At 49.9% G+C, this 20,742-nt stretch overlaps 2 protein-coding genes across 2 annotated transcripts; both read left to right on the plus strand.

Moving 5' to 3' along the window:
- Positions 1 to 2,327: 2,327 nt before the first annotated feature.
- On the plus strand, positions 2,328 to 3,263 carry LOC309888215 (olfactory receptor 14J1-like; the record flags this gene model as incomplete). The annotated part of the gene is made up of 1 exon (XM_082780454.1): positions 2,328 to 3,263. One exon carries the CDS (start codon positions 2,328 to 2,330, stop codon positions 3,261 to 3,263), a length of 936 nt encoding a protein of 311 aa, XP_082636580.1.
- Positions 3,264 to 15,178: 11,915 nt separating this feature from the next.
- LOC309888216 (olfactory receptor 14C36-like) lies at positions 15,179 to 16,114 on the plus strand (the record flags this gene model as incomplete). The annotated part of the gene is made up of 1 exon (XM_082780455.1): positions 15,179 to 16,114. The coding sequence occupies one exon, from the start codon at positions 15,179 to 15,181 to the stop codon at positions 16,112 to 16,114; it is 936 nt and encodes a 311-aa protein (XP_082636581.1).
- Positions 16,115 to 20,742: the final 4,628 nt, after the last annotated feature.

Below are 20,742 nucleotides of genomic sequence, written 5' to 3' on the forward strand. Positions count from 1 at the left end.
GGATGCCATACAGCAGTGGTGCCTGCTCACCAGAAACCAGGCCAAGCTTCCTACAGAGCTGCCTTAGGAGGAGCATGGACACCAAGAAGATCTGAGTTATCAGACTCAGCTCACACTCGGTGTAACACCTCAAGGACAAGTGCCTACAATAGCCACTAAAGAGGTACAGGGAGTCCCTAGGACAGCCTGGTGTGGAGAGGATCAAGGGTTATACCAAGGCTGAAAGTCCCTACTCTCATTTCTGACTGAAACTCACTGCCACTGATGAATTCGAAGAGACAAGTTGATAATGAGCCCAAGGTCCTCATTATCGCTATGCATGCACCCATGAACCAGGCAGGGGTTGTACCATTCTCCTGCACTTGGTCATGTACATCCCCATCTGCTACTGCACCACAAAGAGCCCTGAGCTGTCTCTGAATGTAAAGGATCTCCCTTCCCAGGGGACATGGGTCAAGGCCTGGCCCTTGAGCTTGGTGACACACATCCAGTTTTCCTACACATCACTGTCACCTTCACATTGCCTTTTTCTCCTTGTCCTCACTGCCTCTAGAGTTCTGCTCTAACGAGCTCCAAGGGAGGCTGTGTCAGTGCTGGCCCTCAGGGGGACACTGCAGGAAACTTGCCTCTGACTTGGACTTCTGAAGAGATGTCTTCGATTGTCTCGGAGTGCCTGAGGTTCATGGGCTCATCAGCAAAGCCCCCAGAGGGGTGATTGCAGTGCCTTGGGCTGGTGCTGTGCTGTTGAGCTGGGCCAGGCTCATGGGACAGAGAGAGCTCGTGGCAAGAGGGCCGTGGTGCAGAGAGACAGCTGTGGCCAGGAGCAGCTCCTCTGCACAGCGCAGCAGGGCTGGGGGCTCTGACCGCAGCTGGCACACACAGAGGAGAGAAGGAGAGAGGGCTTGGAGGCACTGAGGAGCGCAACAACAGAGGGCAGCGTGTGGCAGGACACATCTGCAGGCTCTTGACACCGTGAGGCTCTGGCAGCAGGGCACTGCAGGTGGGGTTGCCAGAGGGGTCTTCTACAGCTGGCACATCTGATGGCTGATAGCATCTGTCAGGGTGGGTCTCTCTGTTTCTCCAGAAAGGAGTGGAAGATGCTTTAGAGAATGGCATCTATGGTTGGACATTTAGAGAGGAAGGCTAAAACTGGGGTTACCTGAAGGGTAAGATTTTTTCTATAGTCTGTGTTTTGAGCTTATGGCAGTGGAGTGCAGGTAGGTTTCAAGGTAATTTGTTGTCAGCATTGTGTAAGAGACTGAGACTCCTGGAGCATTGCACTGAGAGATCCATATGTCAGAAATGAACTTCATAAAGTGCCTTCAGCCACCTCAGGTTAAAGATTGGACCAATGTCATGTTTGTGGACTCCTCAGGCTTTTACTGAGCTGACGCTAATCTGGCTCCTGGCAAGGATATGGGCAGGTAGCAGGGACATGGGCAGGCAGTGAGAGGGAGCTGCTGCCAGAAATGTTGTTTTAGGGAGGGCTCAGGCACCTCCCTGCCATCCCCTGCAGGGCAGGCACCTTCCCTGGGACACCCCCTGCTCTCCTCTCCCACCAGCACAACCTCTGCCCTGGTGTCCCCAGCAGGAGCTGCCTCCTCTGCAGGCAGAGCTGCAGCACAGGAGGGTCTGCTGAGTGTCCGTCTGTCCCTCCCTGGCCTTGCCTCCCCTGGCAGCAGCACGCTGGCATTCCTCCTGGCTTCTCCAGCTGGCCGTGCTGCTGCTGTTCTTGTTCCCAGGCTGGCTGGGGATGGGGGTTTCACATGCCTGTGGGGTGAGCCCTCGGGGTGCTTGGGGGAAAGGGAGTATGGGAGTATGGGGACAGAGTGGGGGGTCTGGAGATGGACACTTTGAGCTTGGATTGCTCTGCTCTCAGCAGTGTCCAAGTTATTCTCAGGTGAACTTCTGAGTTCAGTTTTCCTGCAGCACAGATCAACTGAATCCATGGAGAGGATCCACAGGATCCACAGTATTTCACATGCAATAAGAAAGAAATGTACAGGATTTCTGCCTTAGAGATTCTCCACAGGAGTAATGGCTAAGCTAGAAGAAAAGATACAAGTCTTCCTATGTTATTTACCTATTGGTGTAGGACAGTATTGACTCCTGCATTGCCTAAAGCAGAGTCCTCTGCTCCAAAGCACAGCCTAAGGCAGCATCAATCCAACTGCAAGAAAGGGATCTGCCAAATATCTTCATGGAAGTGAGCAAGCATGTTGGGAGGCTTAAATGAGAAATTGAAATCCTTTTCCTTAGATAATTCTAATGTTAATAATCACCATCTTTCTGTTCCTTCGGCAGGACCCCATGCCCAGAACAAGCATATGCCCAACATCAGCTCTGTGAGCGAGTTCCTCCTGCTGGCATTCGCAGACACGCGTGAGCTGCAGCTCCTGCACTTCGCGCTCTTCCTGGGCATCTACCTGGCTGCCCTCCTGGGCAACGGCCTCATCCTCACTGCCGTAGCCTGCCACCACCGCCTCCACACCCCCATGTACTTCTTCCTCCTCAACCTTGCCCTCCTTGACCTCGGATCCATCTCCACCACTCTGCCCAAAGCCATGGCCAATGCCCTCTGGGACACCAGGGCCATCTCCTATCAAGGCTGTGCTGCTCAGGTCTTCTTTTTTGTCTTCTTAGCTGGAGCAGAATATTCCCTTCTCACCGTCATGGCCTACGACCGCTACGTTGCCATCTGCAAGCCCCTGCACTACAGGAGCCTCGTGGGCAGCAGAGCTTGTGCCCAGATGGCAGCAGCTGCCTGGGGCAGTGGCTTTCTCAATGCTGTCCTGCACACGGCCACTACATTTTCCCTGCCCCTCTGCCATGACAATGCTGTGGACCAGTTCTTCTGTGAAATCCCCCACATCCTCAAGCTCTCCTGCTCAGATGCCTACCTCAGGGAAGTTAGGGCACTTGTGTTTAGTGTTTCTTTATTTTTTGGATGTTTTGTTTTCATTGTTTTCTCCTATGTGCAGATCTTCAGGGCAGTGCTGAGGATGCCCTCTGAGCAGGGACGACACAAAGCCTTTTCCATGTGCCTCCCTCACCTGACCGTCGTCTCCCTCTTTGTCAGCACTGCCATATTTGCCTACCTGAAGCCACCCTCCATTTCCTCACCATCCTTGGATCTGGTGGTCGCACTTCTGTACTCAGTGGTGCCTCCAGCACTGAACCCCCTCATCTACAGCATGAGAAACCAAGCGGTGAAGGATGCAGTGAGGAAACTGTTTCAATACATGCTTCTTAAGCATCAGTAATGTGTTCAGAAGATGTATTTCTAATAATGTGTAATTTTGATTCATATTATGTTATTTCATTTTTATCTTTACTAGTGCTATCATAACATTATCATTGATAATAATCCTAACAGAAATAAAAGGATATTTGGGAAGATGATATAATATTTTTTTAAATTATTTTTCTCTGTTAATATTTTAAATATTTTTTTTTTATAATGCAATTCTTAGCATTCTGAATGTTACGTTTTGTGTTAGTTTTCACCACGTCATCTGTGACCCAGAGGCTTTCTCTGAATGTGTTTATCCCTAAATGACACCTGGCCTCTGTTGTGGCATCTTGTTTATAAAATGAAGTTGCTCAGTGCTCAGGGGTCTTCTTCCCAATTTGGAGTGAAGAAGACAATCAGGGAATACCAGGCTCAAGGCCTCGGTCTTGTACTTGGGTACCACCTGGACACAGGGGCATGAGGACATGGGGTGCTGGGTGAGGGAGTCAGGACTGAGTCGTCACTGGTGGATGCCCATTGCCCCTGGAGACCCTGACCTGTCAAGAAGCAGCTTCTTGGGATTGACAAGTGACAGGACTGGTGGCATCAAGGAGGTATTGCGAGCCACCAGAATATCCTAAGGGTTCTCCTGGGACACTGTGTGCCTTGTGTTGGGTGGGCAGTGAGTGGATCGTCACGGTAAAGTTAAGCCAAAGGATGCATAGGCTGGTGGGAGCTCTGCAGTGCCAGGACACACAGTAATTACCCATTAATTTATTTAGTACTTAATTAATAAAACAACAACTCATCAGCTCAAAAGATTCTATCCCTTCCGTAAAATGTCTCACATGAAGTGTAATTTCTATCATGAAGAAGTGTGATTTTTCAGGATGCATATTCATCGCAGGAGAAGAAATACTGGTGTTCACCTGTACTTGCATTGTCCTCGCTTTTCTATCATGGTGTGCTCCCTCCTTCATCTTCCAGGCACAAAACCCATCTTGATTACACAGAACATGCTGAATGTCTCCTTTTACCAGCTGCCAGTCTGGACCCATGCACTTCCTATTGTTCTCCTGGTTTGCCTTCCCCTTACTCTTTAATCATTCAGACCTCTCTCACCAACCCAGTTGCTGCTTTGAGTTTCAGTGAGTTCAAGCTCACCCATCTCTCAGCAGTCTGTCTAATGGTTTCCTTAGCAAGACCCTCATAATTTATCATTGAATGAATATGATACGGATTGATATAAACACTATTTTTTTTAATTTCCTTTTAGTCATTTTAAAATACATCGTGTACTTAGCCATCCTTTTGGGAATATAAACATTACTGGAGGCAACAAAATAAAGAACTTGAGCTTTGTTTTTTTGAAAATTGCAAAGCCTCCCCAGGGACATGTTAGGGTAGATAACTGGAGGTCATCATTACAGACAGGCAAAGCACTGTGCTGAGAAAACTCTTGGTTGCTTTTCTTGAAGCACAGGGGCCAAGGCCTGACCCCTGGAAGTGGGAGGGGAGATCCTGCACCCCTACATCTGGCTCAGGGCTCTTCCTGGGGATCTGTGGGATGTGGTGGGCAGTGTGATGTCATGAGAAGAACACTGGTATGACACCTGCCAGCCTCTGCACAGGGTTGCAAGGAATCGATGAGGCCCCACCGTAATGAACATCTCTCCTCATAAGCTCTAGCCAAGGGGACAACAATGTCAGGGTTTTTGGGGCCCTGCATTCTTGCCAGCACCCTCTGCCTTCTCCTCTGCAGGCTTTGCTATGCTATCCAACATTTCTCTTTCTTTCCTTGAAATCTGCAGACACCCATCTCTGTTCACCCCCTTGCTCTCATCCCGGCATTTCAGTCATTTCACCAATGTCTCATCAACCCTCACCAGCTGTTCCTTGAAACACAAAGCCATGGTCTGATCACAGACACTCTTTGGTTGACCTCTGGCACCACAGCACAACCCTTTGAGGGACATTTTTTCCTCCTCGTGGCCAGTGCGTAACTTCCATGCTGCAGTCTGTGTCATTTTTTTTTTCTCCTGCTCTTTCCTACTACTGTGAGGAATGTTTTAACAATTCGTGTCCATAAAGAACAATTCTGTTTGAAATGTTTGAATCCTGTCTGCCTCTGGGCCCTGCACTGGCAATTCAATGCTTGAACCATAGCTGCAGTGTGTCCCAGTCTCCCCCTCATTCCTCATTCTAGCCAATTTATCACTTCTTAAATTTATGAACCTGCTTGCTTTTGTTATTCCGGACTTCTATTTCTAACACTGCTATAGATGTGTCTGTGAATGGCTGGGGAAGAATGTTTTAATTACCCGTGTGTCTGGGAGTTTCAGAACAACTGATAACAACTAGTGACTGTTATGGGATACTATGTGGATCTTTGGTATCTGGTTAGGGGGGGGCCGAGAAAGAAGCTGAAAAGCGGCTGGGAGACAAGATTTGAAGAAGGTGTTTTGAAGAAGGTGTTCTGTAAACTTGGGATGGTGCCCAGTAAGTACAAAGGGGAAGAGGAAGACTGCGAGCCTTCAGCATGGAAGACCCCTAGAGACCCCCAGAAGAGACCCCAGAGGAGACTGCGCATGCTCCAGTAGGAGGGACTGCACCCCGGAAGCTAATTTTAATAATCTATTTTTTTAGAAGTAGTAATGAATATGTATTAGTCTAGGAGCATAAAAATCAGCTGCTTGATGTAACTGGTGTGCGTCCTGGTGGAGCGGAGACTCCCGGTGCACCCAGCGCTGTTTGCTTACCTCTATTCCTTTATATTCTTTCAATAAATCCTATTTTTTTATTTAATCCTAATTTGAATCCTGAGCCATTTATAACAACAGGTTGCTCAGGTCTCTTTGTGGGGCAGTAGGAGATGGGGATGTGCATTGTCAAGTGCAGGAGAATGGTACAACCCCTGCCTGGTTCTTAGGTGAGGGCAAAGAGGCAATAAGGCCATGATGCTGTAATGATCATCTGTCTCCTCGTAGGTCTCAGTGACAGAGAAAACAGTCATAGCCATGGACACAAAGACCTGGTCCTGTTGGGACTTTCAGCCTTGTCACAGCCCTCTACCCTGTCTATACACGGCTTTCCTAGGGACTCCAAGACCTCCACATCTTTCCTTTTTGGCTGCAGACCCTTATCTCTTACTGTCACAGCAGATCTGAGCTGAGCGTGATAACTCAGATCTTCTTGGTGGCCATGCTCCTCAGAAGGCAGCTCTGTAGGAAGCTGGCCTGGTTCCTCGTGAGCAAGGACCACTGTTCGTATGGCATCCCTCATTGTACCCAGGGCCTCCTCCTCCTGGCCACTACTCACTCAGCAGGGTCCCAATGTGCAATGTCAGCAGGCAGGCAGTTCAACCTTAGTGTAATTCTGCTATCTCTAACCAGACAGCAGCAGCAGCAAGAGTTGCAGAGAAATTTGGATAATTCAGGAGTAACCAGTTGAATGGAATTGCAGCACAATCACCAAAGGGTAGGGGACGGAAGGCTGTCAGGTTCCACATTTGCTGCGCTTTCTTCTCATGCATGCTGTCAGTTTCTCTGGAATTGCGTCCTGAATGTTATGGGGCTGAGCAGGTCAAAATTAGACGGGCCAAAGCCCATCTCGGGCTCAATCCATCTATAACTGTCAAAGACAATAAAAATAAATAAATAAATAAATAAAAATACTTTAAATGAAGGAAGATTAGGGAGAATCATAATGCTTTATTGGAATTTGGGGGAAAAACATGGTGACAAGGGATGAGAAACTTAATGCATTCTTTGCCTCTGTTACTAGCAGCAAGACCAGTTGTTTCCCTGGATATTTCTTCCTCCTCATGGCCGGTGCCATACTTCCATTGCACACTTTCTGGCATTTTTTTCTCTCCTGCTCTTTCCTACGACCAAAAAAAACTCTATCGGGGTGGAAACCACTCCTGAAGTAGGCATCCCCACCCAGCAGGCTCCTTGCGGCCTCTCAGCCAACCAGACACAAGTCACCTCAGCAGCAGCTTCCAAGCCAGGGGCCTGCTGCTGGCCTTGCAGCTTCTTGGCTAAACACAGCCGAGCCTTGTGCCTGCTGCTGTGCAGTCATGGACTCAAGCAGAAGGGACAGGACAACCCATCTGGGGGCCTTCTTTCTGCCTGGGTCCCCCTGGGTCTGGAGGCAGAGGGGATCCCCCAGTCAGCATGCCAAGCAGGTGCCTTCTGCTGGCCTAGCAGGGCCACTGCCAGATGTCAGCCCAAAAGTGCAGCTCCCAGGTCTATGTCAAGGCTGACCTGACACCTCCAGACACAAGTGACCTCACAGTCACTGCCACAGTCACATTCCTCCTGCAGGGCCATGAGATCCTGAGGTAGATCTGAGATTTCTCTAGCCCCTTCGGTATCTCTTTTTCACTTTCTGTGTTACAGATTCAGCCAAGTTTTAGTAGGAGTGTTTGGTGTTCTGCTTGTGCTGTCAGGTCTGTGGTTAAGGTATGGACAAGCTCTGTGGTTAATTGGTGTTTTTTGTCTATCAAGGAGTCTAGGGTTAAATAAGGCATTTTAATGTATGTGTTAAGTGAAAGGATTACGGTTATCAAGAGAGAAAATTGATTTATTTCAGTTTATCGTAGTAGAATTTAGGTTTATTTAGCGTTCAAATTACTAGCTTAAGTAAAGTAAGGGCCATATATGACTGTTTTAAGCCAGTCTTAATGCACTACTGGCATTGCATGAATGCTCTTACCTCTATGAAATCATTAATTTCTGCTGGCCATGCTCTTCTTCCCACCCCATAATCTCACTGCTGCTCCTGACCTCCCCATATCTTACTGGGATCAGCTTTCTGATGACATTTACCATCTCAGTGTATCTGTCTCACCTCTGTTGGCTCCTTCATTCCTGAGAAGGAAGTGGCATTGTAGTCAGGAGGGAAAAGGACACAAAGATCTTTAGGCGCATCCTGAGCAATGTGCCCATCAGCTCTGCAACTCCACATAATCATGCTTCAGACCTACAGGTTTTGTTTCCCAAATGGCTTCTGTGGATCCCAGTCTACTTTTCCCAGGCCCTCTCACATGCTTCAGTTTCAGATGTGCAGGGATGGGATAAGGAAAGCCAAGGCATGGATGGAACTCAGCTTATCTGGGGATGAAAAGCATAACAGGAAGAGATCCTATAGGTACTTTGCTCAGAAAAGAAAGGCCAAGGAGAGTGTACCACCTCTGATGGATGAGAAGGGTGAACTGATAATGACAGACATGGAGAAGCCTGAGGGACTCAACAACTTCTTTTCTTCAGTCTTCCCTGCCAGTCAGGCTTCCCAAGTCTTTCATTCTCTGAACCCATAGATAGAGGCTGGGGGGTGCAAATTCCCACCTGTTGTAAGTGAAGAGAAAGTTTGAGGCCACCTGAAGAAGCTCAAGAAGTACAAGTCTATGGGACTTGATGACTTGCATTCCAGGGAGTGGAATGCTGTGGCTGAGGCTGTGGATGTTCCATCCTTGGGGGTGTTCAAGGCCATGTTAGATGAGCCCCTGATCAACCTGATCTAGGGGGTGGTGTCCCTGCCTATGGGGGGTTGGAACTAGATGATCGTCGAGGTGCTTTCCAACTCAACCGTTGTATGATTCTCTGATTCTGTGATTGTGCTTCAGAGGGAAAGTAATAATAACAGTGATAGTAATAATAATAACAATAATAAAAGCATGGTATTGACTTTCAGAATACTCAGTGATCCTTTGTGATATGGTTTAGTGGAGGACTTGTTAGTGGTAGGTCAGAGGTTGGACTACGTGATCTTGGAGGTCTCTTCCAGCCTAGATGATTCTGGGATTCTGTGATCCAGTTCATCCATGAGACAAAACCCTGCAAGCAGCACGAAGGACACTGAAATGTGGCCTAACATGAAGGAGGCTCCAGAACGTTGGTGTAGAAACAGTATTTTTGTGCCATGATGAATGTGGTATATGCTGCAGGAAAAGGCCTCCATCTGAAGTAAAAGGCCTAGGCCAGCAGCAGTGTGGCACAGGCTTGAGATTTGGGTGTATGTGAAACTTGTGGAACCACAGGATCCAAGCCCTCTCTCCTTCTCACCTCTCCCCATGCCAGCTGCGGTCATAGCCCCCAGCCTTGCTGCACTGTGCAGAGGAGCTGCTCCTGGGCACAGCTGTCTCTCTGCACCAGGGCCCTCTTGCCACGAGCTCTCTCTGTCCCACGAGCCCGGCCCAGCTCAGCAGCACAGCACCAGCCCAAGGCACTGCAATCACCCCTCTGGGGGCTTTGCTGATGAGCCCACGAACCTCAGGCACTCAGAGACAGTTGAAGACATCTCTCCAGAAGTGCAAGTCAGAGGCAAGTTTCCTGCAGTGTCCCCCTGAGGGCCAGCACTCACACAGCCTCCCTTGGAGCTCGTTAGAGCAGAACCCTGGAGGCAGTGAGGACAAGGAGACAAAAGCAATGTGAAGGTGACACTGATGTGTGGACAAACCGGATGTTTGTCACCAATCACAAGGGCCTGGCCTTGAGTCCCAACTCAAGGAAGGGAGATCCTTTCCCTTGACAGGTTGCTCAGGCCTCTTTGTGGGGCAGTAGGAGATGGGGATGTTCATTGCCAAGTGCAGGAGAATGGTACAACCCCTGCCTGGTTCACGGTTGGGGGTGAGGAGGCAATGAGGCCCTGGTGCTTTAACGATCAGCTGTCTCCTCAAAGGCCTCAGTGACAGAGACAACAGCCATAGCCATGGATACAAAGACCTGGGTTCTTTTTGGACTTTGAGCCTTGCCACAGCACTTGATCCTCTCCACACCTGGCTGCACTAGGGAATCCCAGACCTGTACCTCTTTCCCTGTACCTGTATACAATTTTGGGGGGGTTGTCTCATTGAATATGAACTGAGTCTGACTACTCAGATCTTCTTGGTGGCCATGCTTTTCATAAGGCAGTTCTGTAGGAAGCTGGCCTGGTTCCTGGTGAGCAGGCACCACTGCTTGTATGGCACCCCTCATGGTGTCCAGGCCCCCTCCTCCTGGGCACTGCTCACTCAGCAGGGTCCCAGTCTGCCCCCATGTGTGGGGTTCCTCTTCTTCTGGTGCAGTACTGGGCTCTTCTCCTTGTAAATGTCAACAGGTTTCTGTAGGCAAATTCCTGCAGTTTCTCGAGGTTCCCCTGGACAGATGCTCCATTCTCTCAGCTGTTAATGTCTGCAGGCAGACGGCTCACCGTGATTGTGCTGTCTCTCACAAAGCAATGGCAGCAGGAGTTTGCAGGACAGTTTGGATAATACACGAGTAACTAGTTGAATGGAATTACAGCACAGAAGCACTGAAGGGTGTGGGATAGAAGGCTGCCAGATTCCTCTTTTTCTGTTCTTCCTTCTCATGCATGCTGTTACTTACAAAACACTGCACTGTATCATCTAATAGGAAGGAAATTAAGTCTGTCCCAGCCGACACATGGACAATATCCGCCCCATATTCCATACCATCTACATCATGCTCAGCTCCAGTACTTTCCAATTAAGCACAACCACCTTTTCTCTGTTGATATACGCAGAGGGATATCATGCCCTTAGTCTGTGGGTGTCCTGGAGCTGGCTAGGATCGAGGTAATTTTCCTCCTGGGAGCTTGTATGATGCTGTGTTTTGGATTCAGCATGAGAAGAATGCTGATTACACACTGATGGCTTAGTTGTTGCCCAGCAGTGGAGGGCTGGGGGTGCCTGCAAAGCTGGTGGGGACAGAAGCAGGACAGCTGACCCCAAGAAGCCAAAGGGATGTTCCAGACCACATGACGTCGTGCTGAACAATCAATATGGGGTGGCTGGCCAGGGTAGGGGGTACCACTGCAGTGGGACAGGTAATCACCATCATGATCGTCATCATCATTGCTCATATTATTTCTCTTCCCTTTCTGTCCTATTAAACTATCTTTATCTCAATCTATGATTTATTAATTAATTTATTTATTTTATCTTTTTTCCCCTCCTCATTCTCTCCTGCATCTGCTCGGGGTGTAGCGGAGTGTGTATGTGAGGGAATGGCTGTGTGGTGCTGAGCTGCCTGCTCTGTTTAACCACGCTTTTGGTGCCCAACATGGAGCACTATTTTTGAGCCAATGACAGTTCTGGCCACAGCCAGATTTTTGTTAAAAGAAAGCTATTATAAGCATTAGTTAATTTTAATAGTTGCTGATCATAAAGCTGATCTATCTATCTTTCTTTCTTTCTTTCTTTCTTTCTTTCTTTCTTTCTTTCTTTCTTTCTTTCTTTCTTTCTTTCTTTCTTTCCTTCCTTCCTTCCTTCCTTCCTTCCTTCCTTCCTTCCTTCCTTCCTTCCTTCCTTCCTTCCTTCCTTCCTTCCTTCCTTCCTTCCTAAGCTCAGATCTGTTGTGCTCGATTTCAGAATTGTGTTGCATAGCACATTACTTACTGTATGTCTCCCCTGTCATGCTGTTTATCTTTTCTGATGGCTGCGTCAAGTTCATTCTTTTGATGTGTTGTGTATCACTGGCTTATGATATGATAAAAATCCTGGTCATGAGACTAATCTGGTACTTGTACTCAGCATTGCCATTGCCAACATACCTTGGGAGCCATCTCTCAGAAACTATTAAGAACTACACTCTGGACCTTATCTCCTCAGGAAATCAAGCCATTGGGAGACAAGGGGAGGACACTTTTCCCCACTTGTTCACTCTCCCTTTCTCTTTTACCTCCCCATTCTCCTCAAGGATATTTACACTGGCTCTTCAAAGTTTTGAATATCCTTGGGATGCTCAAACATGCATGCTCCTATTGTTTTGTCTCCTGAATGTGTTTCAGGACTACTTAAGAATACCATTCAGATTTCTGTCTGGTGGCAGGAGAGTTTGGAGTGGCAGGGAGTGAGGGAGGATCTGGGCAGGCACCTACAGCTGTCGGCACCACCAGAATTTTGGAACTTCACCCCCAGCAAATGCAGAATCCTTAAAAAAAAAAAAAAAAAAAAGTGGTTAAATGCTTGAAAAGGAGGTGTTATCACTGGCATTTCCAAAGAGACACATGCCACTGCAGTGTGCTGGGTCTTGGCCTGTGCTTACAGAGCCACAATCAATGCCACTCCAACCTGTGTGAAAAGCCCTGCAGCCACTCCAACCCCTCTGACAGACCCTGCAGCTACTACAGCATCTGCAAAATGCCCTGCAGCAACTCCAGCTCTTTTTCTGGGCCCTGTGTCTGAGCCAGAAAACCAAGCTCTGTCTGTATCACTTGCTCCCATATGCAAGAAAAAACAATGGATGTGAAAGTCAGTTAGTCAGAAGACGAGGCAGGCTTCAGAAAAGCTGGGCCATCATGTGAGTAGGAGGACGAACAGGAAGAAGTCATAAGAGCATCAGTAATCAAGCGATCCCTATCCCTATGCTGCTCTGGTGCTGGGAGAAACAGCACCCCTCCCTGGAATTAGAGGGCAGAAAAGGAGATATGGTGGATACACACTATGTGCCACCCTGTGGTTTTACCTGTGTGACCATGGAGAGCACATGAGAAAGTGGGATGGAAAATCTAAAGGCACAGGTATGTGAGTGGCAAGGAAAAACAATCACTAAAAGGGGTTCTTAGAGAACTGCTGCTCCAATTTCCAGCGGGCTGTCCTGCAGACACAGTACTGAATACTATGAGCAGGACTAGAGGGGCTGTGCCTCCAGCCAGGGGGAGGAAGGGGACAGTCGGGTTTATTGGACTGTGGGGATTCGATGGCTTTGCGCATCAGTCCCACTGAAGTATCAGGAGCTAGTGGGCACCACTGCACAGTGTACCCTAATGCCATCAAGCTACAGAGGGTCGAACACATTTGTATGTCTGCAGTGACAGGGGGATCCCAACACTGAACTGTACTGGAGGCTGAAGTGTGTCTAAGTGGGAAGGAGTGGCAAAAGCACCCCATTGGCACTAGCCCAGAGACTCTGTGCATCCTTGGAAGAGACTGCTTCAGGAAAGGATAGATATTTCAGGGACCCAAAAGGGTATTGGTGGGCTTTAGGCATAGCTGTCTTGGAGACAGAGGACATTATACTGTTGTCTGCCTTGCCTTGGTCTCTCACAGGACCCTTCTGTTGTGGGGTAGATGAGGGCTGAAGGACAGCTGGTGCCAATCCCTACTACAGCTGTGCACCTGTGTCAGTATAGCAGCAACCGAGTGCACTAACAGAGGCCTATCGTGGCCTGAATGAAGTCCCGCAATGCTGAGTGCTGCCATGCCAGCAGCATGATTCCGACTGCCCTGGAAGAGGAGGAAGCTCCTGAGCACCTGCACTACATCGATGGCATTACTGGGTGGGGTGACACAGCAGAGGGAGTATTAGAGAAAGGGAAGAAAATACTCCAAATTCCTCCGAGAGCTGATTTTGCACGAAAAGAAATTAAGGTCAAGGGACATGCACAAGAGATCCTGATGCCGGCTGGCCAGGGTCAGTGGGACCAATGCTCAGAGACAGGTTGAACATCGGTGAGGGGCTTCTCAACAATTGCATGGTGCATCACTTGCCTTGTACATATTATTATTAATATTATTATAGTTATTGTTATTATTGCTATTTTATCTTCATTTTCTGTCTTTTAAAATATTAAATCATTCATTATTGTCTGTGCCCTTGTGCTTGGTGACACACATCCAGTTTTCCTACACATCAGTGTCACCTTCACATTGCCTTTGTCTCCTTGTCCTCACTGCCTCCAGGGTTCTGCTCTAACGAGCTCCAAGGGAGGCTGTGTCAGTGCTGGCCCTCAGGGGGACACTGCAGGAAACTTGCCTGGGACTTGGACTTCTGGAGAGATGTCTTCAATTGTCTCTGAGGGCCTGAGGTTCGTGGGCTCATCAGCAAACCCCCAGAGGGGTGATTGCAGTGCCTTGGGCTGGTGCTGTGCTGCTGAGCTGGGCCGGGCTCGTGGGACAGAGAGAGGTCGTGGCAAGAGGGCCCTGGTGCAGAGAGACAGCTGTGGCCAGGAGCAGCTCCTCTGCACAGTGCAGCAGGGCTGGGGGCACTGCCTGCAGAGACAGAGTGCTTAAAGGCAGGCAGAAGTGGCAGGATGCACAGAGCTCACTGGGGGAGAACATTTCCCAGCCCTGAACACAGTAAGTCTGTGGCTGGAGGGCAATGCAGCTGCAGGTCCTGGAGGAAGGAGAAGCCGGGGGTGCAGGCAGGGGTGTGCAGGGCTGTGGTGCAGAGCAGGGTCCCTGCTGTGCCCCAGGGGCTGTGTGCCAGGGCAGCGCCTCTGCTGCTTGCCAGGCTCAGCACTCAGCCTGCCTGAGGAGCTGCCCAGGGGCTTGGGCAGAAGAAGGGCAGGGCAGGAGCTGCCTGCAAAGAGAAGGCACTTTCTGCACTCTCTGCCTGCCTCTTCCTGCTCTGATTGTGGGGTAGGCTCTATATTAACAGGGTAGTGGGGCAGCCTCTATGTTATCGGCGTAGTTGGATTTGCACTGGTGACTGAGCTTCCTATTGCATTGAATTGAGACACAAACAAGTTAGTGATGCACATGAGAATATCCCTTCTCTTCTCTCTGCTTACAGACTGCACCAGGGCTTTTCTGAGCTGTTCTTTAGGACTTGCAGACAAGGGGATGTGGTTTTTCAGCACAACCTCTGTGTGCATCCATCCCCCAGCTGAGTGCTGCAAGCAGCCAGCAGCTGGGCACCAGGGAATGGACAGAGCAGCCCTCCTGGATGTGCCCTCTGGTTTAGGTGTGCCTCCACAGCAACGACATTAACCATTTCACTGGATTAGAGGTGTCCCACTGGGGACAGATGGGCAGAAGTGGTTGCTGTGTACAGGACGCTCAGCAAACAGAAAGCAAGGCTCCAGACAAGGAGATAGACAAAGGTCCTCTTGGAAACGGGTAATGTAAGGTTTTACTGGGAATTTTAGTCAGAGACTTTACTAATAAGAGTTTATACTTTATATTTTCTTTCATTTCGCAGGCTCTATGTCCAAAATCAGCAAATGCCCAACATCAGCTCTGTGAGCGAGTTCCTGCTGCTGGCATTCGCAGACACACGCGAGCTGCAGCTCCTGCACTTCGCGCTCTTCCTGGGCATCTACCTGGCTGCCCTCCTGGGCAACGGCCTCATCCTCAGCGCCATAGCCTGTGACCACCGCCTCCACACCCCCATGTACTTCTTCCTCCTCAACCTCGCCCTCCTTGACCTGGGATCCATCTCCACCACTCTGCCCAAAGCCATGGCCAATGCCCTCTGGGACAACAGGTCCATCTCCTATCAAGGCTGTGCTGCCCAACTCTTTCTCTTTGCTTTCTTGGTTGGAGCAGAATATTCCCTTCTCACTGTCATGGCCTATGACCGCTACGTTGCCATCTGCAAGCCCCTGCACTACGGGAGCCTCCTGGGCAGCAGAGCTTGTGCCCAGATGGTAGCAGCTGCCTGGGGCAGTGGCTTTCTCAATGCTGCCCTGCACACGGCCAACACATTTTCCCTGCCCCTCTGCCAAGGCAATGTTTTGGACCAGTTCTTCTGTGAAATCCCCCAGATCCTCAAGCTCTCCTGCTCAGATGCCTACCTCAGGGAAGTTGGGCCACTTGTGTTTAGTATTTCTTTAGCCTTTGGTTGCTTTGTTTTCATCGTGTTATCCTATGTGCAGATCTTCAGGGCAGTGCTGAGGATGCCCTCTTCTCAGGTCCGGCACAAAGCCTTTTCCACGTGCCTCCCTCACCTGGCTGTGGTCTCCCTCTTTATCAGCACTGGCATGTTTGCCTACCTGAAGCCCCCCTCCCTCTCTTCCCCATCCATGGATCTTATCGTGTCAGTTCTCTACTCAGTTGTTCCTTCATCAGTGAACCCCCTCATCTACAGCATGAGGAACCAGGAGTTCAAGGATGCAGTAAGGAAACTCTTTGGATACATGCTTCTTTGCAATCAATAATGTTTGTGAGTTCCCTGATTATTTCAGGAACTGTGAGGAAAATTTTTGTTACTATATTTCTCTATAAATATTTTCTACATTTTTTTTCTTTTGATTTAAATTATGTTATCCTTAACCTGCTACCTGATTTTCTTATTTCTATTTTTTCATTTATAGTGACCCAGTCATCTAATTATTGAAAGAAGCAGGTTATGTAGAGAAACATAATAAATAAAAAACAAAAACAAAACAAAACAAAAACATCAGAACTACATTTTATCAGCTGCCATCTCTTCCCATCCCCTCTGGAGCTGGGGTAGAAGCCCCAGCACACAGGAGGGTCTCAGGGCTAAGAGCTCAGCTGCTACATGGAGTTTGGGTGGGGGCTGTTGCTTCTCTGGAGCCATGGCCATGGCCAGCAGCAGGACGTGGCCTTGTCACTGCTGCTCTCTTTTGGCTTTCAGTGTGTTCTCCTGTGCTCTTTTATTCGGATAAGCAGTCAGATCTCATAGGCCTTGGTGACAGTCCTGTTCTCTCTTCAGTGGCATCCCTGTGACTGCAGGCAGCAGCAGGCACTGTGCAGCCCTGGGTTACAGCTGGCCTCCCGCATAGCACCACAGTTACAGGAGGGTCTTGCTCTGGGCAAACCCAGAAGCCTGGACACCTCTCCAAAGCTGCTGCCCGGAATAAAGGCAAGAGGTTGCTCCGTGCTCTTCTGTTTTCTGGGGTTCTAGTGCCGGGTTCTTCACCTGGGGCTCAACAACCCCAAACAGAGCTACAGGCTGGGAGATGAATAGTTGGAGAGCTGCCTGGCAGAGAAGGATGTGGGAGTACTGGTTGATAGTCGACTGAATATGAGCCAGCAGTGTGCTCAGGTGGCCAAGAAGGCCAACAGCACCCTGGCTTGTATAAGAAGCAGTGTGGCCAGCAGGGCTAAGAAAGTGATCGTCCCCCTGTACTCAGCTCAGGTACTGAGAGGAGAGTGATGTAACCACTTGAGAAGCTAAAGTCAGAAGGAAAACTTGAAGTGACTTGGAGTATTAATGGGCCCCACTGAGGGCTGTTACTAACAAAGCCTCCCCAGGGCCTTGTTAGGGCAGATAATTGGAGGCCATGGTTACAGACAGGCAAAGCACTGTGCTGAGAAAAATCTTGGTTGGTTTTAGTGAAGCAGAAGGGCCAAGGCCTGACCACGGCCACTGGGAGAGGAGACCCTGCACACCCATGTCTGGCTCAGGGCTAGTCTTGGGGTCTGTGGGATGTGGTGGGTACTGTGATGCTACTAGAAGAACTTCATTTTGACACCTCCTCAGCCCTGCACAGTGTTGTAAGGAAGCAATGCCAACAGTCAGCATGCCAAGCAGGTGCCTTGTGCTGGCCTAGCAGGGCCACTGCCAGATGTCAGCCCAAAAGTTCAGATCCCAGGGAGAATTCAAGGTGACCTGCCACCTCCAGACACAAGTGACCTCACAGTCCCTTTGCGTGACACGTTCCTGCTGCTGCCCTATCAAGTGCAGAGACAGAAGTGACCTCACATTCCCTGCCACAGTCACATTCCTCCTGCTGGGGCAGGAGATGCTGAGGCAGAGCTGATCTCCTCAGAGCATCCCCACCCATCTCCTCCTTGTGGCCCACAAGCTGATCAGATCAGGATGAGCAAGAGACTCAAGATAAAGGGAAGCGGCTATGGGCTGTGTTTTGGCTTGAAGGGATACTTTGAGGTCAGGCATAAGAACAGTGGATTCCTGTCAGGGTGTGGAGTAGCATTTAGGTTTGAGGATTAATGTCAGTGATTAAAATAGTGCAAGGGCTTTACATGACTATTTTAAGTCAGTGTTACAGCAAAATCAACATTGCCTGAATGTTCTAACCTCACAGAAATCATTAATTTCTGCTGGCCAAGCTCCTCTTTCCTCCCTCAAATCTCACATCTCTCCTGGCCAGGCTTTTCCTGGCTTCGCCATATCAGTCATCTTCTTAGGGGCAGCTTTCTGATGGCTTTCATGATCTCAAAGTATCTGCCTCACATCTGTTGGCTACACCTTTTTTGAAACTGACATGGCCTCTAAGTCAGGATGGAAAAGAACACAAAGGCTGTAGCTGAACCCTGCACAATGTGCCCAGCAGCTCTTGTACCACCTCAAAATTTTGTTTCCTGCCTCCAACTTTTAGATACTGAATGGCTTCTGTGCACCCAGGCTATCTTTTTCCAAACCCTCATGCATGGTTCAGTTTGCCCCAAGCGTCTTGGAGGCAGTGGCCCCCTCTGTGTCGAAAACTGAAAGCAGTCCTAAAGGATGACTTCAGGCAAAAGCTGACACCTCTGTCATGACAACCCCTATCCAAGACCTCTTCCTCTATGGGGCCTACCAGGTACTTAGAAAGAACCAATCTCAGAAACTACATGCACAGCAAGTGCCTTCCGCTGCCCTACCATGGACACTGGCAGATGTGAGCCTAAAGGCACAGATCCCAGCCAGGAGTCAAGGGTGACCTGTTGGCTACTTCAGAAAGCAGTCACCTCACAGGCCATTTAACTGCCATTCGCTTCCTGCTGGACTTAGTGCTTCTGATACACCACTGAGCTTATAATGCCACACCTAGAAAACACCCCCTTTTTTGGCCAGGACCTGCCCAGGTAGAATTGATCTGGTTGTGTTCCTCCAAGCCCATGGCACACCTGCTGGGCTCCCAGGCTCTCTGAGACACAGGAGCCAGTTCCGTGCCAGTCCTGTGAGGTGCTACGGCAGGAGGGACCTTGCAGGCAATGTTCCAGCCCCATGCCTGTTGGCAGTCTCTCAGCTCCTAGTGCACAGTGGGGATCACATTTGTATCTAGAAGCCATGAGCCTGAAGCTGGCTTAGCAGACACTCAGGGGAAGCACCCTCTCAGCCCCAGCCCCAGCTCCAGCCCAAACCCCAGCTGGCGGTGCTGCTCTGCAGAGTGAGGGGGCTGTGGTGCCCGGTGCCCTGGGGCTGCAGAGCTCTCCTCTGCCTGCTCACACCAGACTGAGCACTTGAGCTCTAGACAGTCCACATGGGACACAACATGGTGCTCAGCAGTAAATATTGGTGTCATCTTTTTAAGACAAGGTATCAGTTTCTCAGAGACTGGCAGCACAGCAGTCTGCTTGTGGGTATTGATGAGTTACTAAATATTCCTTATGTTTGGGGTTGTTATTTCTTTTTCTTTCATTTTTCTTTTCCTTTCCCTCCCTCATGTGTCTATCTCTCTGTGAGTTTTTATGTTCTTTCCCCTCTCCCTCCAGATGTGTTTCCTCCTCTCCCTCTAGACGAGGAGGAAGCAGGCAGCTCATGCATGTGTAGTTTCTGGTTCAGGTGAGGAAGGAGGATGCTGGCTATGCTGCAAGGAAATGGAGGTCCGTGAAGCTGCAGGAGCCCTGCTCTCTTGCCTGGCAGATCCCCAGCACACAGTGCCTGTGCCCCGCAGGGGCAGCCCCGCTCCCCAGGCCAGCACAAGAGGCCTGGCCCAGCTACAGGGCTGCCTGCCCCGAGCAGGGGCCTGCACAAAGAGCTTTCCCTTTGCCCTTTCCCCATCAGTGCAGGCCCAGCAATGCTGCCCTGCTCTTCCCCAGGGCCATCCCTGCTCCCAGAGAGCCTTGCCCAGGGCAGTGTGTCTGTGCTGGCCAGGTCAGCCATTGCTGCTTCCCCCCCTGTGCTCCCCACAGGGCCCCAAGCTGGCGGTGTTGCTGTGAGAGCCAGGGGCTGTGGTGCCCTGGGATCCCCGGGGGTCTCCCTCCCTGCCCATGCTGCTCAGGCTGGGCAGCAAACCTACGTCCATGGGGATCTCTGCTGCTGAGCCCCTTTCCACCTGCCCTGATGGCTCAGCAGCACAGGGCAGTGCTGGGCAGGGCCATGGGGTGTCTCTAAGGGCACAAAAGGACGGCGAGTGCTGCACCAGACCTAGTGCTGCCCAGGATCCTATACGAGGATCTCCACTGTTCCTTTGCAGTCTTATGGGCCTTCACCTGCTGGCTCTTCATGGCCTCCCCTGGCATTGCAGAGATCTGTTGAGAACAAAGACTCCTCAGATTCACTTTTCCCTTTAAAAAATACACCTAAAAATTCTACTTCGGATGGTCACTCATTTTACGAGGTTCTAATCACTACCCACTGAGCACATTGTTCCTGCACATCCCCTGACATCTCCTGGTATCTCCAGATTCCTCTGCAGTCCCTCATCGGCCATCAGCCCCACTGCAGGAGGTGCAGTCCCATCAAGATCAATCCACTTGTCTACTTAGGCAAGTGCCACCATAAAGAGAGCTCTTGGTGCAGCCCTTGATCCCTCACAGAGCACCCTGGGACTTTTTAAGGCTGAACTCCACAAAGATGCCCAGAAAACAGAAGAGCAGGGAGCAACCCCTTGGCTGTGTTCCTGGCAGCAGCTTTGGAAAAGGCGTCTGGGCTTGTGGGTTTGACCTGAGCAAGGCCCTATTGTTACTGTGGTCCTAGCAGGGGGGCCAGCTGTGACCTCAGGCTGTACAGTGCCTGCTGCTGCCTGCAGGAATTGGGATGCCACAGCAGAGACAACAGGACTGTCACCAAGGTACACGAGATCTGATGGCTTATCCAAATAAAAGAGAAAAGGAGAAAAATGTGGAGACCAAAAGAGAGTAGCAGTGAAAA

This window comes from Aythya marila (assembly GCF_965140915.1).
Source record: "Aythya marila genome assembly, chromosome: 28".
Taxonomy (NCBI): Eukaryota; Metazoa; Chordata; class Aves; order Anseriformes; family Anatidae; genus Aythya; species Aythya marila.